Genomic DNA, 21,552 nt, shown 5'->3' on the forward strand with positions numbered 1-21,552 from the left:
TCCATTGCAAGGGTATCTATTTTGGTTTCTAGCACCTCGAGGATGGCTGTTATCACTTGCAGAATGTCTTTAAGTGTCGGGCCGCTGAGGGACCTCTTGCAGGTGCCAATGCCTCAGTGTCTAGGGCGGGGTCCTCGTGCTCATCTGTTTTTCAATGTAAGGTCTGCTCCCATTTCCTTCTATCTGCTAGCCTTTCCCATGACCGTGAAGGACAGTTGGGGTCAGGGTGTGCAGTGTTCCAATTAATTATGGTCTTGCTGAGAGGGCATAGTGGAATGGCCTTTGTCTGAGTTTCTAGTATTCAGGAGCTCAGGTAAGTCCCACCACAGTAGTCAGCCATGCCCCGAGAGTAGTATATCATGATGTCAAAGAAGGCACAGTCTCCGGGAGTGGTGCAGTAACGGCAGAGGGGGAGAGTCTATCCCTCACATACAGCATGACACAATGGTTTGCAGGAGTGATGTGCTTGGGGGGATCAACAGTTTTGACCACAATGCCCTTCAAGGCAGAGGGAGTCTTGCGCCAGTCCCCTGTGCAACCCTGTTATAATGAGGCTGTATGCGGGAGGAGCAGCCGTCCAAAGTCGCTTGCACTATAGTGCAGTTGTAGGCTGTTATCAAGGGCTACAGGCGAGAGATGCTGATTCCCTCTAGGCACTCAGCGGTAGCGTCATGGTGTGGTGTGTGCAATGCCAAGGCTTGTGGTATGAACAGTGCTGCCCCCTCCTCATTACCAAGTCAAACTTAATAATAATGGGGGAATTCACCCCTCCAGTGTTTCAATGTTCCAAAATGATGGGGCTTGGTGGGTGTCCCAGGGTCAATACTGTCTTAGGAGTGCAGCTCTGCAGGGAAAGCAGCTGTATCCTCTCAGCTGGGCAATCACCAGATCGACTGGGTATGGTGCAGTGGATGTTCAGTCTTGTAGTTAGTAGGCCTCACCGGTGGCCGTGGTCAGCCATGTACAGAAGCAGATACGTTCCGGCAGCCCCAGGCGTTCCCCATGATCTCACCAGCTCACATCGTTCAGGACCAGAATCCACTCCCCTCGCCCATTCTCCACTCTGGACCTAACTATGGGCCTGATTCTAACTTTGGAGGACGGTGTTAAACCGTCCCAAAAGTGGCGGATATACCACCGACCGTATTACGAGTCCATTATATCCTATGGAACTCGTAATACGGTAGGTGGTATATCCGCCACTTTTGGGACGGTTTAACACCGTCCTCCAAAGTTAGAATCAGGCCCTAAGGGAGGGTGAGGCAGCATTCCAGCCCCATGCCATCTCGTGTTCGGCTCCAGTGTCCTTAAGCAGGCAAGCCAGGGCAAGAGGGTTGGCTATGGGTCAGATGTCAGTCAAGCCCCTCAGCTTGGTCGCCACTCTCCGCGGCCTCGCTTTAGGTGCCGCCCTATCTGCAACCGCTTCTGTCGCTTGGTCCTCACCGCTGTCTCAGTGATTGTCACTGCAGTTGTAGGTCTCCCTCTGTCAACAATCTCAAGTGTCTACAGCTGTTGGGCTGTCACTCTGCCTCTTGGCAGTTTCACCCAATACTCACCAGCTCTCCGGGGGCAGCGGAGAGTCCCCTCAGTGTGGTGCGGCCGCCATCTTGGGGCCGGCGAGAGGTGGCCCTTCAAGGTTAAAGTTTGGCAATTCTAAGCTGCCATTCCGTTGTGAGGTCGTATAGTAAGATGCGGGGGTGTTAGGAGTTTATTTGGCTGTGCTTTGGTTGTCTGGAAGGCCAGTATTTTGGGCATGAAGGGCTGGATGAGGGTCACTAGTGGGAGCTTGCACAAGAGTGGCTCACTCCATCAGCGTCAGCACACGTCCCCCCAATTAACCACTTTCTCACAATAAAACTTCCATATTTCTTAACTCATTCTCCATTCATTGTACACACATGTAATATATTTATTGCCTTTCTTCTTTCACATTTCCTTCCATGAATGATGTCATAAATGTGACTCATGCTTATGCTGTAATTCCCTAGAAATATGTTTCAAGTCATGTTAAATACCTTAAACACCCACACAAAGATGTTACAAATGAGATAAAATTAAGATTTATCTAATTTCAGGAGCACAACAAATAAAGCTACTAATTGTAGCATGATGAGGGTTGTTTCTATCACATCATTGAGTTTTTTTAATTTCTACATAGAAAACACTAAAACCAGAATATTGACTCCCAAATAATTGTTGAGGTACTTTAATACAGATAATGACTTATTTACTAATCCTAACTTACTGATGTATATCTTTTCAAGGTGCTTAGATGTGGAGTATGGAATAGTAAAAGTAATGTTTCCATACCTCAACTATAATTTGTGTTCGTTTTGGCTTTTTTTGGAGACTCATGAAACAGAAACACACTGTGGGGGTCATTCTGACCCTGGCGGTCCGCGCAGAACGACGGAAGCACCGCCAACAGGCTGGCGGTGCTTCATTGCCCATTCTGACCGCGGCGGTAAAGCAGCGGTCAGAAAACCGGGGCCGGCGGTTTCCCGCCGTTTTTGCCCCGGCTGGGCGAATCCGCCATTGCAGCGCTGTAAGCAGCGCTGCAATGGGGATTCTGACCCCCTTACCGCCAGCCTGTTTCTGGCGGTTCTCACCGCCAGGAAGAGGCTGGCGGTAACGGGTGTCCAGGGCCCCATGAAGCTTTTCACTGTCTGCTTAGCAGACAGTGAAAAGCGCGACGGGTGCAACTGCACCCGTCGCACGCCCGCAACCCCGCCGGCTCCATTCGGAGCCGGCTTCTGTGTTGCAGGCCTCCTTCCCGCCGGCCCAGCGGGAAGGTCGGAATGCCGGCAGCGGTCTTTTGACCGCGTAGCGGCCAAATGGCGGTTCCCGCCTGGCGGGCGGTGGAATGACTGCCTGTATGTTTTTGAAGCTTCGAAAAATAAAAACATTATTGTATGGGTTCACTTTGAAAGCAAGCTTTTCTAATCTGTAAAAATGATAGCATTATGAGAAATGAAGTACTGTATTGCAAAAATGACTTATTCCGTTTCTACTAAAATCTGCCAGCTGAAACCTTTTCATGTCTTTAGATGATAAAGATAAATAGTTACATATAATTTACCTTTTATTTATTGAAATACAACTATACAGTTTCTGAAGTCATGGCTGATGTGTCAATTGTTTAGTACTTCAAAGTGTTTAAACCATTTGGATGATTCTTTACTTATTTATATATGAGCATAACAGTTTAAAATAATTACAGTTTTTCTTTTAATCTGGTAATGGCCATTCTGCAGAGATCTTACTTTTTGCTACCATCATGCATTCTTTGTATTGAAACAAGCACCAAAAAAGCTAACCATTTTCTACAATTTGAATTATTTTTTTCTAGGCTGAGCCTGTAATTCTGGATCTGCGAGACCTTTTTCAACTTATATATGAATTAAAACAGAGAGAAGAAATTGAGAAAAAGGCACAAAAGGATAAACAATGTGAACAAGCTGTGTACCAGGTATATAGATGAAGACACATCTTTGTTATTTAATCATGACTGAGGATCAAAACCAAATATTCTCACTCATAAGTGTTCAGTCAAAGTATCTGAGTAATGGCCAGGCATGTGGAATTGAGACTGTAGGTGGAAGAAATGTTTTTTCTGATGTTGATGCCCCCGTGAATGAATTTTCCAGTTGAAGGTTATGTCTGTGAAGTGTGTCAACATTTTTCAATTTAAAGACGTTTCAGTGCAGATGTGGGCCTGCACTGATATTACTTTAACTTCAAAACTCAGTTTGTGCTGCATTAGTGTTACAGAGATTCTTTTGTGAGGAGAAGATAAACAAAATGATGTTGCACCTACTGGAAGATTTGGATATATTTCACCTTCTGAGAAGGGATCATCTGTCTGCAGGTGTATTTGGGTAATTGCCTGGGGTGATATTAATGATGATAAATAAATAATTGTTTATAGAGTTAAATATATTTCTGAATATTGTTTGGTAGGGAGAAAGATTTCAAACTAAAAGTTATGTTTGGGTAGATTACATTCATCTATACATCGGTGCAAGTGAATCTGTGTTGTGAAATACATCAACTGCAGTTTTTTGTGGCAAAAGTATGACTGCTCTTCTAATGGTATAATACTAGGTTCTATTTCTACTCAGCGTTTCTCTATTTCCAAACTGTCCTTTCATATTTGATCACTCTTTTTATGCTTTTGCTGTTTATCTCTTATTCCTATCTTCTTGGATGTAGACAATTTTGGAAGAAGATGTGGAAGATCCAGTGTACCAGGTAACGTATGCATATGTAGAACATAGAAAAATAGAAATGACTAGATATGTGCAACAGGATCTATCATCACATTGTAGTTTATTATTGTTTATTATCTCTCAATGTCCATGTCATCATTAATGGGAGGTCATTCTAAGGGCCTTATTACGAGTTTGGTGGACCAGGGACTGCCAAACTCGCGGTGGTGGTCCGACCATCACAACCCTGGCGGTCCGACCTCCGGATTACTATCCTGGCGGTCAGACCACCAGATGAGTCCTGACTACGCCAGGGTCAGGGATCCCTATGGGTTGGCAGTAGTCAAAGTTGTGGTCAACCATGGTAGTGCCGGGTTCGGCACCGCCATGCCCATCACAACTTTGATTTTTGACACCCTTTCCATGGCAGGGTCCCTGCCATGAAAAGGCTGGTGGAAAGGCAGCTCTGGGTGCACAGGGGGCCCCTGCACTGCCCACGACAATGTTGAAGGCAGTTCAGGCCCCCACCCCAGCAGCTCTCTCGGAATTCACACTGTCTACTATTGCAGACAGTGCGCATTCCAGAGGTGCTGTGTGCAACGGCATTGGCCTCAGCTCCCTCAGGAAGACCAACACACTGTTTTCACCGGGCTGACCAGTGGAAATGTCATAATACAACATTTTCAACGGTCAGCCCGGTGGAAACATCCTAATATGGAGATGGCGAGGCCGCCGGCTTGACAGCCGCAGCACCACCACCTTATTTGAGTTATGACAGTTCCAACGCCCAACTCCTGTTAAGGCCCTAAAACATTCAAAAATATACAGTCCATAACCCAATAAACCATAACCATGACAGATTTATACATCTACCATGTACAATAGTATAAAAAGTGCCCCAATACTACTTTTTGTCTATGTCATCATTTATTTGAGGTGACAGATAGCAAGAAAAAATAATACTCATCTGTGTAAAATGCAGATGCATAGTATTTGTGAAAATGTATTGGAAAAAATGTCTTTCTATGGGGTTGATAGATATGTATTCAAAGACGAAAATGTTTTCATTAAATAACTACTTTGGAAATAAAGGTGTCTGACATTTTAGATGTCATAGGTGTAGCAGAAGAAATGGTGGGCCTGATTTAGATTTTTGCAGAGTAGTTACTCCATCAAAAACATGACGGATATCCAGTCTGCTGTATTGCGATCCCATTAAAGCCCATGAGAATTGTAATACGATGGATGGGATATCTGTCACATTTGTGATGGAGTAACCCTTTCTCCAAACTCTAAATCAGGCCTGTTGTGCCTTAAGTTCATACTTCAGCATGGCACTCTGTTTCTGTTCATAAGTTACTGAAATCATCCTGTGAGCTAAGTTATATCTTAGACTTCAATAATTCAAGAGTTCCTGTGTCAAAAATATTAAGAAAGGTATGACCATTCAAATGTTTTCCCTGTACGGAATAATTTGGAACCTTGAAGTAGTCCCAGTGCTTTCTTTACTGTCAACATTGATTTAACTTTTCTAAAACATGTGGTCCAAAACCTAATAAAACATAACTATGACTGATTTAAAAATGTGCCAGATAACATACTTTAACAATTGCCCCAGTACCACATTTTTAACCAGGTGTGTATGAACACAGGATTGAAATCTGAAATATCAACATCTAAAAGGACAGTTAGTGATAAATCTGAGACCTCCTCAAATCATAACTTATGACTGTCTGTTCTCTTACTCTTTTTGCCTACATACCACCCTATCCTCACTTGCTCCATCAGGATCTGCTCTCCTTGACCTTGCATCTTGCCTTCATTTTAATCCTGTTGTCTCTTTAAGAATGACTTCCTCCTTTTTTCTTCACTATCCCCCTTCCTGTATTTTCTTTTACCTGCATTGTGTTGTACCTTATCTATGCTGTCTGAATGTATCTAAGTGTGTCTCACAGCTCCCATGTTGGCTACATGCTGCCTCATTTTCCTTCATTTTCCACTAATTCTCCAATTTTCCTTACAAGCCCACACATTTTTCTTGCTTTTCCACCTTTGAATACCTGTCTTCCTTCCACCTCTGTTTCTTTGTCATGGGGATATCCCACATAACCCTAGTGACCCTTCTCCAAATTGTATTTCCAAAGTAGCATACGCAGTATGACCTGGAAATCCTTCCAGCATGTCAGATCTGATTTTGTTAGATGCCTTTCCCAGACTGTGTTCAATTTTACCCTGAACGTATGACTCTGGCTTCATCTGGGTCAGATTCAGGGCAATTGGATAATAGTGTTATAATATATTAGAAACCTATTTAATTAACTCACATAAAGAACATATTAAAAGGAAAAGATATGGGAAATGGATTTATGAATTCAAAAACAAGGTCAAATAATTGATTCTGCACTCAATGACCTGGTTGGATCTTGAAGGCACAATCCTCCCTGTGTTGGCTTTGAAAGGTTCAGGGTCTATTGTGAATCAGGCTATGCTGCATTAGGGCACCTTTTATTTCTGCAAGTCTGCCTGTTCTCTCACTTCTTAATTGCTGATTGACTTCAACTTTTAATCTGAAATTCAGAACTTTTCTTTCCTCTCCTTTTTTTCTGTGTCCTTTCCCTCTGCCTGCTGATGTAACAGTACATTGTGTTTGAGGCTGGACATGAACCAATTCGTGATCCTGATACTGATGAAAGCATTTACCAGGTACATAGCTGCAACGGTTGTTAGCAAATGCTGATGTTAAATTCATACAAAGTGAAAGTTATATTGAGAGATGCAATCCGAAATGTGATATAGACATCTGCTACAGAACAACTGAGCTGCATCACTTCAACTGCTGCTATATATTTCTCCATTTATCTTTGCATTTTTTGCCACTTTCAATCTATCAGAAATGTGTACAGACTGCCATCTTTTAGAAAACACACAGTTTTTTAAAGTACTGTCTTGTTTTTTCATTGCTTACTGTATGTGCACAGTTTTTACTATGTGGTATACATCAACACTATAAATGCCTGAATGCAGTGATATCAAGGTTCACAAACTGATACTGTTACTACAGATGTTTCAATAATGATAAAGTAATATATAATCATATTTCAAACATGGGTAAGTTATAAAATGTTAACTTAAGTCATCTCTGGCTACGGCTTGAATATAGTGCATATGCTATTCTCTAAAAATATGAATTTCCTCAAATTAGGAGTTATAAGACCTACGTGAGACCTACGTGAAGGTCTTCTTTAGTCACGTACAAACATTTAAAAGTACAGAATATTCTCAATTTAAAATGTTTTTCATACGTATGTGTAGGACCTCCCTGTTCATCTATATGAAATTGAAGAGCTGTTAGAATTTCAGTGAAGTTTTTCATGTATAATGCACATTAAATGAAACAAATAGAGATGCACGAGCTGTGAATGAGTATTCGAGTACAGTGCTTTAGGTGTTTATGAATAAACTTTATTTCAGGTGCAACTAAATTGAAAATGGAAAAATGTCCCCTTTAAATTTAAGTACTTTCATTATGTTGGTTACATCCTTTGATCCAGAATAACATAAAAGCATGTGGTCTTTTCTCACATTAATCAAGATATAGTGAGTAGTGCAGAAGTATAAGTCTAAAATGTATTGTTGTTGGTTTTAGAAATTATGTACCTTTTACCAGAACCCTTGCTTTTCCTGTACACCATGCCATCACCAGCCTAGTTAGCACATATTCAATATTTCTCTTAGTGTTCCGAACCTATTTCATATATATATATATATATATATATATATATATATATATATATATATATATATACATATATATATATGTATATTACACACCATTAATGAACACTTTATAAAGTTAATAAAAATGTTTATAACTTACAAACATGGTTTGAAATACACTCCTAAATATTTTTTTTAAATTAATTTCCTTATGCTATTTGAATAGTCTAAGTCAATTTCATATAAAGCTTGAAATATCACTGTGCATTTCAAAATGAAAAAACATCTATCTGTTACTATTGACATCAGTCTTATACAATATTTAGTAATCAAAGCACTCTCAAGCTTCTTAATCCATTTGGTGCCCAGATTTACAGGAAATCCCATTTTCCTTAATATGCCATTTCATCAGTTAGCCAAAAGCACATAGTCTGGCTTGACCTGTTGATAAATCATCATGAAATAGAATGAGTGGTCTCCTATATTTCTAATTTACCATCCAAGTTGAAAAACATGTTTGCTTCATAATTTAGAGAAACAAACTATACCACTATTTTCACACGTACTAAGAAAACATATTAAGTGCCCTCTGAGTTTTCTGGATGCCTTTGCATACCTCTTTAAATAGGGTACACATATGTGTATTTTACTACTAATTAGGAGTTTTTGAGATAGCATTGTGAATGTTTACAACTCAAAACTTGAAACAAAGCCAGTGTGATTCATTTTGTAACTAAAGGATAAAAGACCACACTGTGGTCCTCACATCATCCATATCAAATGAACTTTTCTCAGCTATTAGAATTTGATGATTGTGCAAATGCATATATTTGTACATTCTGTAAAATACCTACATATGGCTTACGTTACCCGTCTTCCTTTCAATCTACATATTTCCTTACAAAGAATTTCTCTGTCACTTCCACCCTTTCCAAAAGCCCCTGAGAAACTCTTTCATCATCTATCATATGAATCGCGCTGGCTGTTGTACCCAAAAGACAACTAGATTTGACTGTTAATATTTCAGTCTACAAGGTGTATCCATGTATTTGTTTTCTTTGCTCATAACATTTTGTACACAGATGCAGTTGAAAACTTTACGTAGGGGTAGATATTCTTAGTACCCTCTTTTACACTGTATTCTCTTCCACATACAATATTTCAAATTCATATAATTTAAAAATGTTGGTTGTTTAATTATTGCTCCACACATCTTCTCCACTGACATAAAACCTGATCCTCTCCTTTGATTAAGTAATTATATCATAAAGGATGGCATGTTTGTCCATAACATTTTATTAAAATATGAGAAAATGTATTCTATTCATGTTTAGATATTAAAATGTTGTTGTCCCATGACTTTGGTGTTGTGTAAATTAACAACTAAATTTGAAATGGGATTCACGAATAATCATACATTTTGTGATTTCCATTTAACTCTCGTCTAGGCTCATGATTTTTATCAATTCACTTCCTATTTCACAGTTATGTGATTATGATTTTTTTTTTTTAACTAAAATGTTTTTTAGCCTACTTGTTATATTTCATGGACGGAAAATATAGGTGCTAGTTATACCTTTTTTAGTATAGGAGTGTTCTTCTCTTACATAGGATGCAGACATATCACTTAAATTAGGACATTTTATATCTCAAGTTGTGCTCCATATTTTATATGTGGCAATTTAAAAAACTTAGTGTGCTGGCTAATTCTTGTCAAGTGTCAAAAGTTTGTTGGACTTAGTAACCCAAATGGATGCACCCGCGGTTTTCTTTCACACAAGCTTGTACTTAATAAGTTTTTGGTGCCTACAAGATGAATGCACCTCAGCCTGACATGATGCCGGCACTATTGGTTGTTCAGAGCTGACAAGGCTTTTTGGGGAGACACATGACCTCCAATAGTGCTAAAGAAGCTTATCTCATCAAATGCATCAAGACAGCATCAAATGAACGTTATGAGCTATTAACTTTTTTCCTGGAAGTTCCAAATTCAACTTTTACCAAGTACTATCTATGCATCTCAACAACATTGTGAACTGCTTGATATACTTCAAATCCATACTATAATCAATGCTTCAAATCCTATAGATACTCACCATCCTGCACCCCCCCCCCCCACAGTAAGGGCTCCAATCACTTTATACTTGGTGCTGACATTGCAAGCAGTGTGCATATGGCCCTCCTAAGCCAATGCTCTTTTCTTTCCCAGGTCTGTGCAAGAGTAGCTCAGCTTGTCCAGAATTTTGCTTTGTATTCTAGTACTTGTCGCCTTTATAATATAATGTAAAAAGAAAGCCTAAAAGTCCAACAATGCAAAGCACAAACCTAGATTGAATGAGATACTCATGCATTGATCTGGGAACCATGAAAGTGCTGCCTAAGCATATCCATTTCCAGCCCTTCTAAAAGATGTGATCATCACAGCCCATCGGGAAACCAAATTTGCAAAACACGTCTCCTGGACAGATCATTATCTCTTCTGCATCACTTTCAATGAGGGACTGCTTTGTGCAATGATGTCCTTGAAGCTCGCTGCAGTTATCAACATGATCATCTCAGCATTTGTCCTAGAGTGATTTCAGTAATCAAAGCAAAGAAGTACTTTATGGCACAGACCACAAAGTTACTCCCTCTTATCACTGATGTAGAATATATAGGTGCATTCTGTGGCACAGGTAATAGAGCCTCATCAATGCCATTTGTAAATATAATCTGTATGCATGTCTGTCATTGGAAAAAGGACAGCATTATCTGCTTGAATTGAGCAGAATTGATGTTCTGGTTCCAAGGAACAACTTGAATGTGCTCCCATTCATTTGGCCTGCATGCTTAGGAAAAGACAATGAGATCATTGGGAATACTAGAATTATGAGGATTATATGTGATTCAGTTCTACTATTCACAAAATAAAGTAAGAGTCTCACTATTGTCCGTCTATAAATGTATGACTGTAGGAAAATCCATTTGATAATGAACATCCAATATCAAATCAAATTCAAACGAGTCCTTGTGACAGCGTGACTGGACTGCTGCAACATGATGTAAATAGGCATTGGATAGGATATACCCATTTGAACTGCTGCAAAACTGTGCCTAACCATGCAGCAGTTCAGCTGGGTATATCCTGTCCTGGAAGCACTCGTCTTGATTCTAATAAACTCAGGAATAACATTTAATCATCTAGGACATTGAAGGGTTACTGGATGGAAGAATCAGACTGTTTGCAAATTCAGACTAACCACAACATCATCAGCTGGAACCATTATTGTCTATCATGCATTTGTTCCATCAAAGGACACACAACATCGCAGTGGAAACAGAGTGTGGTGGCAGATCTCAGGAAGTCTGAGGCTTCAGACCTAAGACTCAAAGCTGGCAGAAACCACTTTCATTTCAGAAAATTTAATTATTCAGAATTGAGTTCCTCTAAACAACTGTTGTAGTATTTGCAGCAATTGAGGACTAACATAAACTGGCACACACTTTACTCCTGGTTAGAGGCTTGACTAAACTTGAACCTTATAGTGGTTTTGTACACAGAGCTATTATTGCTAACTCAGTGAAGTGGTACTAATTTTACTTTGCTACAGAGAACATAACTTTAAAATGAAGAAATACATTTAATTTAGACACCATTGTGAACACTGCAAATCAAAGCTGAAAATACTTCTGCTTTTTCTAGCTAACATTTGTATGTACATTCTAGAAATGGTTCAACTGAATTACAACAATGTAATATACACTGGGATCCACAAGACTCTCAGTGCACTGAAATCCAGACAGCCATTATGTTTTTGAAAATACAATCATGAGAAAACAGACCTGAAATCATTCCGCTTGTAAAGAGGTAAAGAGCACATTTAAAACTATTTGTATTATGCATGAAGCCAGCTGGATCAAACACCCTGGTTTCCTTTGGAATTTGATACATTGATATATTCCTGCCAGAAATTTTCAGACATTCTTTTATCTGTTCCAAGAAGATGTCAAGTCACAGACACACAGATGAGGGTCTCTGGAGGCATAGGAACTATCAAACTAGGATCTAGCTATCTCTGCTGTCCGAGATGGCTGATATTTCTGCTGTGCAGAGTAGCCTGAGACTTGAATGATCTTAATTTAGTAGGGGCAGCTGAGAAATACCTCAAAAGTGACCATTCCCTATATCTAGCTCAGGTTTTCCCCCAATCAGTAAGATGAAATCCTGGTTCATCACTGCATTGATCAAGAGTTCTTATGTGACCAGAAGGTGAAGTGTGACTATGCAAAATACTCAAAAAGTTAATAAATAATGTTCCATACTGCACTCAATAGTAGAGCCTGAATTTAATCAATGATATCTGTTTTCCACTAAGCGCAAAATATTTGCACATAAATATTCTATTTCAATATTCAGAAACATACCATATACCAACATCACCTGCTTAACAAAAATTCCACTTGAAACACAACTTACTCATCTGAAGAAAGGTGTTGAGAATGTATCAATCACTTCTACCACATTGCATCTTTTCTCTTGGTATGATATAGCCTACTAATCGGTATTGCCGTGGGTCAATAAAGTGTGAGCCACTTAATATAATGGTCATACCCACTAAGTCACAATCAAATTACAGGATGTAGCCGTACCATCTCAAAATGCTAATTATGATTTCTCATGAATGATTCAGGCAAGGTTTCCTAAAAATAGTACCTCTCTGAGTGGCATTTTGATTAATATGACAATGTGGATCTTCAACCTGTACTGTGTGAGGTGTGTGCAACTTTTCTGTGCCAATGACAGTGATTTTATCTACTTTCATAGCAATATTAAAATACTGGAGTTCACCTCTATATGCTATAACATTAGATTCAATGCAAGAAAATAGTGTCAGAATTAAATAAGTGATGGATGCACTCACTCTGCAAATATGTAAAACGCATCGTGATAATGAGGAGTTCTGTATTACCCTTATCTTCTTTTCTCTTCCAAGTGTTAATTAATTTCTTTAGAATCTATTTCAATCACTATTTCTTGAGAGATAATAGGATAGGTTCATTTAGATCTGGGAGCAAATACCCAATTTTAATAAAAGATCATATGAAGTGAGGTCTTCTGAAATCCATCCCTAGTTAGGTATGGCTTGTTTTTCAGTGAAAGTCAGAGAAAGCTGTATGTTTCCAAAGTCAGATTTTCAACCACTATGGGTGCAGTTCATTTTTTTCATAGCTTTTACATCAGACGTTTAATCATTTCATCCTTCATATATTGCAAAACTTATTCTTACAGGGTGACTATTTAAGGGCATAACTGCACTGACACCATGACATTTGACACTTAGATTTTGTCATTGCCATATATTTAATCAGCGTACAAATAAATTAACTATATTTGATTTGAATTATTACACATAGAGCTTAATTTGAATTGCATTGTATTGCTATGCAAATGGGATCTAAAATGTATAAGCAGAAAAAGTACTGAATAGCAATTACAGCTCATTAAATGTATTGCTTAATTTGCCCTCATGCAGGTTCCCACCAGTCAAAAGAAAGAAGGTGTTTATGATGTGCCAAAAAGTCAACCTGTAAGTGTACGTATGCTTTCTATTTCTTTGTGCAGTAGACACACATCTTCATGAGATGATGCATAAGATGATATGATAATCAGACCATATTTAAATGGTAAGTACAACTTACCACACCAATAATTTCACTTACAGAAAATGGACAGCTTGCATTATTTTTAATGCATATACCTGTTTTTATGGGAGGACATGCACCAAAACCAGTGATCCCAATGATTTCTTTATATTTCCCCTGAAAAAATTGATCAATACAAATGGACAAGTTCTAAGCAATGCCGAACAAAATCAGTATGGGAAAAGTTACTGAAAATGTGGTAAGTCTATTGTGAAAGTCCTCCCAGTGATGTGAACCTAGATATTAAAGGTGGTGGCAGAGTGAAAGGAAAGGTGAATATAAAGACATTAAAAGGCTCATAAAGAATGTGGTCAAAATATAAAAGACTTCCAGGACAATCTTTAGAAACTTGAAGCAACACTTTTAAAGGTTAAGCAGGGACTAAGGTTGGAAACTGAGAACAGTGGTAGACCCATGTAACATTCTAGTTGAAGGCTGAAGTTTAAATATTAATGGCTTGAGAGGGAAGACACATTTGTAGAGGCATCTATGAAAGAAATCATGCTTACATTTGAAGCTGTAAAACGAAAAAGACCTAAGCATATTACATTTTATTCTGTGAATGAAGAGTAAGTGACAGCTCTCTGGTTTTTAAGACGTGGAAGGATTGGATTCTCAAGGTAGCTTTGCTTGAGTGGAAAGTATAAGGGTCAAAAGGACCCTGGAATGCTCTGATTAATCAAAAGGAAAAGGTTAATTTAAATATAGAACATTTCCTCCATCTCAATTGCTTGACAGCCCAACTTAAGATAAAGTAAAATCTGTGATGGAAGAGAAAGTTATTAAGAAGTGAGTTAATGAATCTGTACTCCTGATTGTCTGCTCCCATTGTTTTTTACATCCAACACCTCCTTTTGCACAACTCTCTTTTATTTTATTGATGGTGGCCATTTTGTAGGCACACATACATACAGCTGGTAAGAGGTCCACTTAACAGACACTTGTAAATAAAATGAGAGGTGTTAGCACTAAGATGACTTGGGAAGGAACACAGGGAAGTGAAAATACAAATGAACGCAAAATCAAACATCAAGTCAGGACCCAAAACTCAATACCCAAAATCAAAATAGTTGTTATGGATAAATGGATTGGAAGGTGTCCCAAGAAAGGGAATAGATGACAGCAATGCTCACTCTCTGTGAGTATAAAGGTACGGGCCATTGCCAATGTGTGATAAGGGACCTTTGTACCAGATTTCCAAAATGCTATAACCAAATACATCAGTTTCAGCACATTCATGGATTAAAGAAGATGTTTTAAGGTAGTTATGATGCACTCTAACAGTGTGTGATCCATAGATGTTTGAATTTATTATCCAAGAGTGTGTTTGCTATTAGCAAACCAATCTTATATCTATACTACATTGTGAAATAAAGATTTCCATGCTTATCAAGTTATTGTTTGTTGATGTATGAAATAGTGTGGCAACCTTTTTTATGTTGTCAATGCTGTGGAGAGTTGTAATTTTTGTGAGAGATTTGTAAAAAAGTGACACATTCACATTCAAAACTCCATGAAATCATGGACTTAGTCTAGCCTCTTTCTGATTCTCAATGCACATAAGTTATAAGTATGGCTTTAGAAGGTGTGGTTTTGCAACATGATAAAATAATATCCTCAGGATTCATTGAAGCCCATATCATCTATTTTAGGTATCTTGTTATTCCACCCCTTTAGTTCTGCACCTATTCTTAACCTTTAAGTGAAACCACTTTTTCTTAAGGTCACGTCTGAAGTGAGCCTTTGTATGCAAGGCTGTCATAGAATATCACATTCAAACAAATGCCTCTGGGGTGAAGCATCACAAATTGACTTCCACCTACACTGAATTCTCAAGGAGGTTTTCGAAAAGACACTTGAAAAGGAACACCTTTGTATGGTTTCTTTTCAAAGTGGAATTTAAGACTTTCATAAAGCTATAAAGCAAATCATATAATGTTTCAGGTTTTTAATGTGAAAATGTCTTTGTGGCATGTAGTTGTTCTGGTTTTCTTTCATCTTTAGTGGTACACTTCTATTGTAAGCATTTAGAGTGCATAGTTCCAGGTGAGGTTTTGCTAAATTGGCTCTTTTCTGTCATACTGTCTGCATTGCAAAAGAAATCACGTTTCTGTTTCTATCCATGTACCAAAGATACATCTGCCAGTCTTTTCAAATGATTTCAACCTGGGTCAAGGGTTCTTCTTTTATATACAGTGATTGAACCTTCTATACTAATCTGAATTTATATTTGCTTCAAATCCTCCTTTTTTATTGGTCTTTTAGGTACAGTTGCCTCACTGTGAAAAGACATATTTAATTTATTTTTCGTTTCTTGAATGAGTTTATTGCATTGTGCCTCAATTGAATGTTTTTAAAATGCATGCCAGAATGGAAATAAATAAGCTAGTATCATTGAAGTAAGGTACCTTAGGACTTTAGGATTATATTTCATGCTGAACATAAAACAAAGGTTAAAGTGAAATTATGGTTTGCCTTAGTTATAACACATTGATTTATGTTTAAAAAAGACCTTAGAAATTAACTGCAAATATCACGGACTATAGTTAGGACTATAATAAATTACTTGCACATCTGACATGCAAAACATAACTTCCACCCCCAATGCAAATGCTCTTGTCTTGACTTCACCATTTATGTGACATATGCCATTACAATACTGCAAATAATCTTACAGATGAGATTACATATCCTATTACTTTTAACATTGAAAGACTAACTTTTTATTAAGTTAAGTTTTACTTATTGGTTTGAGTATGTAATATGTAATTAATTTGTGCCTTAAGATGTTGTTACATATTGGGATAAGTATTTTGAAGTCACAAACATTGCATTTGTTATTTGAGTTACAGTTTGCATGTTTGGACTGGGCTCTAGGCACTGCATACTGCTAAGCTGATGTGTTCATCGAACCTCTACATGTGGCCATTGGCATAGCACACTGAATGATTATTTTTTGCATCTTTTTCTGAATTCACAAATTCTATGCTAGATTCACACAGTTTTAGGGTCCATGATCCAGGAGTCCAGCATAGAATTTACAAATCCTGTTATAATTTTTTTTTATATTTATTTTATTGCCAGGGGGCTTTTTTGGTGCCTCCCTACACCAGTGTGGGGGTCAGGTTAGGTTCGCCCGACTCCCTGATGCCCTTATTATTTTAATTTTTTCCAGCACAGAACTGGAGTGCACTGAATTTGGTAATGGTGACAACAAAAGATTTTCAGTAATGATCAGTCAGTCAGAGCATGGCAGATCTGTGAATCTGCAGTTGGATTCACAACACCACAATAGACAATGGAGGAAAAGCTCCCTAATCGAATACTTTTTTTTTAGGTCGAGCCCGCAAGCGCTTTGACCTGTTGTAAGTATTGTGGGTTTTAACCATGCTGACCTCAGATCCATCACTTTCATTTATTCGTGGGATTGCCTTTCAAAAATCACATGACGCCATTTGGAACTTCTTTAAATTTGTTACCACCTTGGACACCGACCCTATTACAGGGATAATTGCATGATTGCTGATATTTTTCAGGGTGGGCAAACTACTGTTTTCTTTTGTCTGCCCTTCGTGGCTGCCATTATGCTCACAGCTCTCAGAGCGCAAAAGTGATCAGCTGTATCGTTTTTACATTATATGCGCTCTGATCTGCTTAGCACACGTTCTTTACAGCAGGCATATTACACCTCTGTACTATCTTATGATGACTCCTCTAGACAAAAGTACATTCTCTCTCCAGAAAGAACATAAATAGGCAGAGTTATTTTGACAGTTTTACATTACATGCACTTTGTGATTTGCCTAGTGCACATCCTTTGCATCAGGCACACTAACCCTGTGCACTACCTTATGATGACTCTAAGCTTCCACTAGACAAAAGTACGTTCTCTTACCTGCCATGGCACTCACAGTGCTCAAAGCGCGAACCAGATCAGTGGTACAATTTTTACATTATGTGCACTCTGATCTGCTTAGTACACATTCTTTGTAGCAGGCAAATTAACCCTGTGTGATACCTTATGATGACTGCAAGCTTTCACTAGACAAAAAATGTTCTCTTGGCTGCAATGGCGCTCACATCGCTACGAGTGCTATTTTGATAGGCTGTATTGTTTTTACATTAAACACACTCTGATCTGCTTAGTAAATAATCTTTGCAGCAGGCATATTATCCCTGTGTGCTACCTTATGATAACTCCAAGCTTCCACTAGACAAAAGTACGTTCTTTCTCCAGAAAAAACATAAATCGCCAGACTTATTTTGACATTTTTAAATTACATGCACTTTGTCATTTGCCTAGTACACTTTCTTTGCTGCAGGCACATTAGCCCTGTGCACTACCTTATGATAACTCCAAGCTTCCACTAGACAAAAGTACGTTCTTTCTCCAGAAAAAACATAAATCGCCAGACTTATTTTGACATTTTTAAATTACATGCACTTTGTCATTTGCCTAGTACACTTTCTTTGCTGCAGGCACATTAGCCCTGTGCACTACCTTATGATGGCTCCAAGCTTCCACTAGACAAAGTATGTTCTCTTGGCTGCAATGGCACTCTCAGTGCTCAGAGCGCGAACTCGATCTGTGGTCTCATTTCTACATTATATGCACTTTGATCTGCTTAGTGCATGCTCTTTACAGCAGGCATACTAAACCTGTGCGCTACCTAATGATGACTCCAAGCTTCCACTGGACAAAATGATGTTCTCTCTCCAGAAAGAACATAAATCACCAGTAATTTTGACATTTTTACAGTATATGCACTTTGTAATTTGCCTAATACATGTTCTTTGCCGCAGGCACATTAACCCTGTACACTACCTTATTATGACTCCAAGCTACCACTAGACAAAAGTACATTCTCTCTCCAGAAAGAACATAAATCATCAGAGTTATTTTGACATTTTTTCATTACATGCACAGTGTCATTTGCCTAGTGCACCTCCTTTGCAGCAGCCACATTAATCCTGTGCACTACCTTATGATGACTCCAAGCTTCCACTAGACAAAAGTACGTTCTCTTGCCTGTCATGGCACTCACAGTGCTCAGAGCACAAACCTGATCAGTGGTATCGTCTCTACATTATGTGCACTCTGATCTGCTTAGTACACATTCTTTGCAGCAGTCAAATCAACCCTTTGTGCTACCTTATGATGACTGCAAGCTTCCACTAGACAAAAGTATGTTCCCTTGGCTGCCATGGTGCTAACAGCGCTCAGAGCCCGAACTCGATAGGCTGTATTGTTTTTACATTATATGCACTCTGATCCGCTTACTACATGATCTTTAATCTGCTTAGTACATGATCTTTGCCGCAGGCATATTAACCCTATGCGCTATCTTATGATGACTCCACGCTTCCACTAGACAAAGGTATGTTCTCTCTCCAGAAAGAACATAATTCACCAGAGTTATTTTGATATTTTTACATTACATGCACTTTGTGATTTGCCTAGTACACGTTCTTTTCAGCAGACAGATTAACCCTGTGCACTACCTTATGATGGCTCCAAGCTTCCACTAGAGAAAGTACGTTCTCTTGGCTGCCATGGCACTCATAGCGCTCAGAGCATGAACTCGATCTGCGGTATCGTTTTTACATTATATGCACTCTGATCTGCTTAGTACACATTCTTTGCAGCAGGCATATTAAACCTGTGTGCTACCTTATGATGACTCCAAACTTCCACTAGACAAAAGTATGTTCTCTCTCCAGAAAGAACATCAATCACCAGAGTTATTTTGATATTTTTACATTACATACACTTTGGGGGTGATTCTGACCGCGGCGGACGGCGGTCGCCACCCGCCAAGCGGTTCCCGCCGAAAGACCGCTCCGCGGTCAAAAGACCGCGGCGGTCATTCTGGCTTTCCCACTGGGCCGGCGGGCGACCGCCGAAAGTCCGCCCGCCAGCCCAGCGGGAAACACCCTTCCCACGAGGACGCCGGCTCAGAATGGAGCCGGCGGAGTGGGAAGGTGCGACGGGTGCAGTTGCACCCGTCGCGAATTTCAGTGCCTGCAAAGCAGACACTGAAATTCTCCGTGGGGCCCTCTTACGGGGGCCCTTGCAGTGCCCATGCCATTGGCATGGGCACTGCAGGGGCCCCCAGGGGCCCGCGGCACCCCCTACCGCCATCCTGTTCCTGGCGGGAGAACCGCCAGGAACCGGATGGCGGTAGGGGGTGTCAGAATCCCCATGGCGGCGGAGCACGCTCCGCCGCCATGGAGGATTCTCAAGGGCAGCGGGAAGTCAGCGGGTTTCCGTTTCTGGCCGCGGCTGAACCGCCGCGGTCAGAATGCCAGGCTGGCGGTGCTACCGCCGACCTCCGCCATGGCGGTAATTACCGCCAGGGTCAGAATGACCCCCTTTGTGATTTGCCTACTACACGTTCTTTGCAACAGGCACATTAACACTGTGCGCTACCTTATGATGACTCCAAGCTTCCACTAGACAAAGTACCTTCTCTTGGCTGCCATGACGGTATCATTTTTACATTATATGCACTCTGATCTGCTTAATACGCATTCTTGGCAGCAGATATATTAACCATGTGTGCTACCTTATGATGACTCCAAGCTTCCACTAGACAAAAGTAAGTTCTCACTCCAGAAAGATCATAAATCACCAGTTATTTTGACATTTTTACATTATGTGCACTTTGTGATTTGTCTAGTACAAGTTCCTTGCAGCAGGCACATCAACCCTGTGCACTACCTTATTATGACTCCCACTTTCCACTGAGCAAAAGTACGTTCTCTCTCCAGAAAGAACATTAACCATCTGCACTACCTTATAATGAGTCCAAACTTCCACTAGTCAAAGGTTTGTTCTCTCTCCAAAAAGATTCTTAATCGCCAGAGTTATTTTGACATTTGTACATTATATGCACTCTGATCTACTTAGTACACTTATTCATTCTGGAACTTGTAATTTTATTTTTGTAACGTGATGCAAGCTGGAAACCACCCCTTAGAATAGTATTCGTAGAGTTGTCAAGCTCCCTACTTTGATGCTTGATTCACTCATTTAGTTTATGTTGCAGCTTTCCATTCTGGGTCTTGTAGTTCTATTTTTATAATGTGATACAAGCTGTGAATAAATAGCAGAAACCTGACTAGATGAACTACACACACTTGAGTCTGTGAAACTTGAGCTGTGTGTGCGTGTATTTATAAAACTAGCCTCGGGGAGAGCTTACAGGTAAATATGCTATACAATGTTCAATATTTTATAACTAATATTTCATTTCAAGACTCACTAAGGATCAATAATATCATGTGAGGTGGCTCTTCTCAAACATGTGAAAAATCATGGGTGTTTTGACAACTCCCCAGACTACAGTAAAAGGACAGTGATCCAGGAAACAACATTTCTTGGATTATGATTACTTATTCATTGCCCCGTGGGCAATGTCACCTGCCTCAACTGCCAAGTATATATGTTTTGCACCTGGGAGTATTCTGTGTTTTGAGGGCCATGTTTAAACACATATTCGACTAGGCCTACGGGCTCTTTAGTTATATGCAGGGCCACTGTTATTATGTGGTAGAAAGGATCAAAATATGGTGCAGGGTTGACCAATTAATGTGGCAAAAAAAGTCCAATTATGCATTTATAATTCCAATAGCTCCAACTCAAGTAAATGTGAGACCTTTTGCATTACAAATGCTTGTTTAATTGAAGTTGTGAATCCTCAATGGAGTCATGATTCCATAGAAGATCTGAGAATCTATGGTGTAGATAACTACAAAAAAAATTCATTTACAAAACAGAACACACTTTAAATGACGATTTATCAAAAACACCAAGCTAAAGCACTTCCTTAAAGTAAAGTTCTATTTACATGCCATTTTGTCTGCTTCAAGGAGCAAAAAACTGAGAAGTACCACTTTTGGCAGCCCCCTAGGTTTAGACACCCCACTTGAAAGATCTGCATTA

At 39.4% G+C, this 21,552-nt stretch overlaps 1 protein-coding gene across 10 annotated transcripts in view; it reads left to right on the top strand.

Annotated features, from left to right (window-relative positions):
• The window catches only part of DAB1 (DAB adaptor protein 1), a 3,348,596-nt gene that overhangs the window by 3,203,918 nt on the left and 123,126 nt on the right, over positions 1-21,552 (top strand). For 4 of the 10 annotated variants that reach the window (XM_069232583.1, XM_069232587.1, XM_069232582.1 and 1 more), the window contains exons 6-9: positions 3,350-3,469; positions 4,213-4,251; positions 6,846-6,911; positions 13,439-13,498. In XM_069232583.1, the coding sequence (XP_069088684.1) occupies positions 3,350-3,469; positions 4,213-4,251; positions 6,846-6,911; positions 13,439-13,498 (285 nt within the window). The remainder of the gene's footprint in view (positions 1-3,349; positions 3,470-4,212; positions 4,252-6,845; positions 6,912-13,438; positions 13,499-21,552) is intronic. The other 6 variants (XM_069232585.1, XM_069232586.1, XM_069232589.1 and 3 more) reach the window with 3 other exon arrangements.

This window comes from Pleurodeles waltl, chromosome 4_2 (genome assembly GCF_031143425.1).
Source record: "Pleurodeles waltl isolate 20211129_DDA chromosome 4_2, aPleWal1.hap1.20221129, whole genome shotgun sequence".
Taxonomy (NCBI): domain Eukaryota; kingdom Metazoa; phylum Chordata; class Amphibia; order Caudata; family Salamandridae; genus Pleurodeles; species Pleurodeles waltl.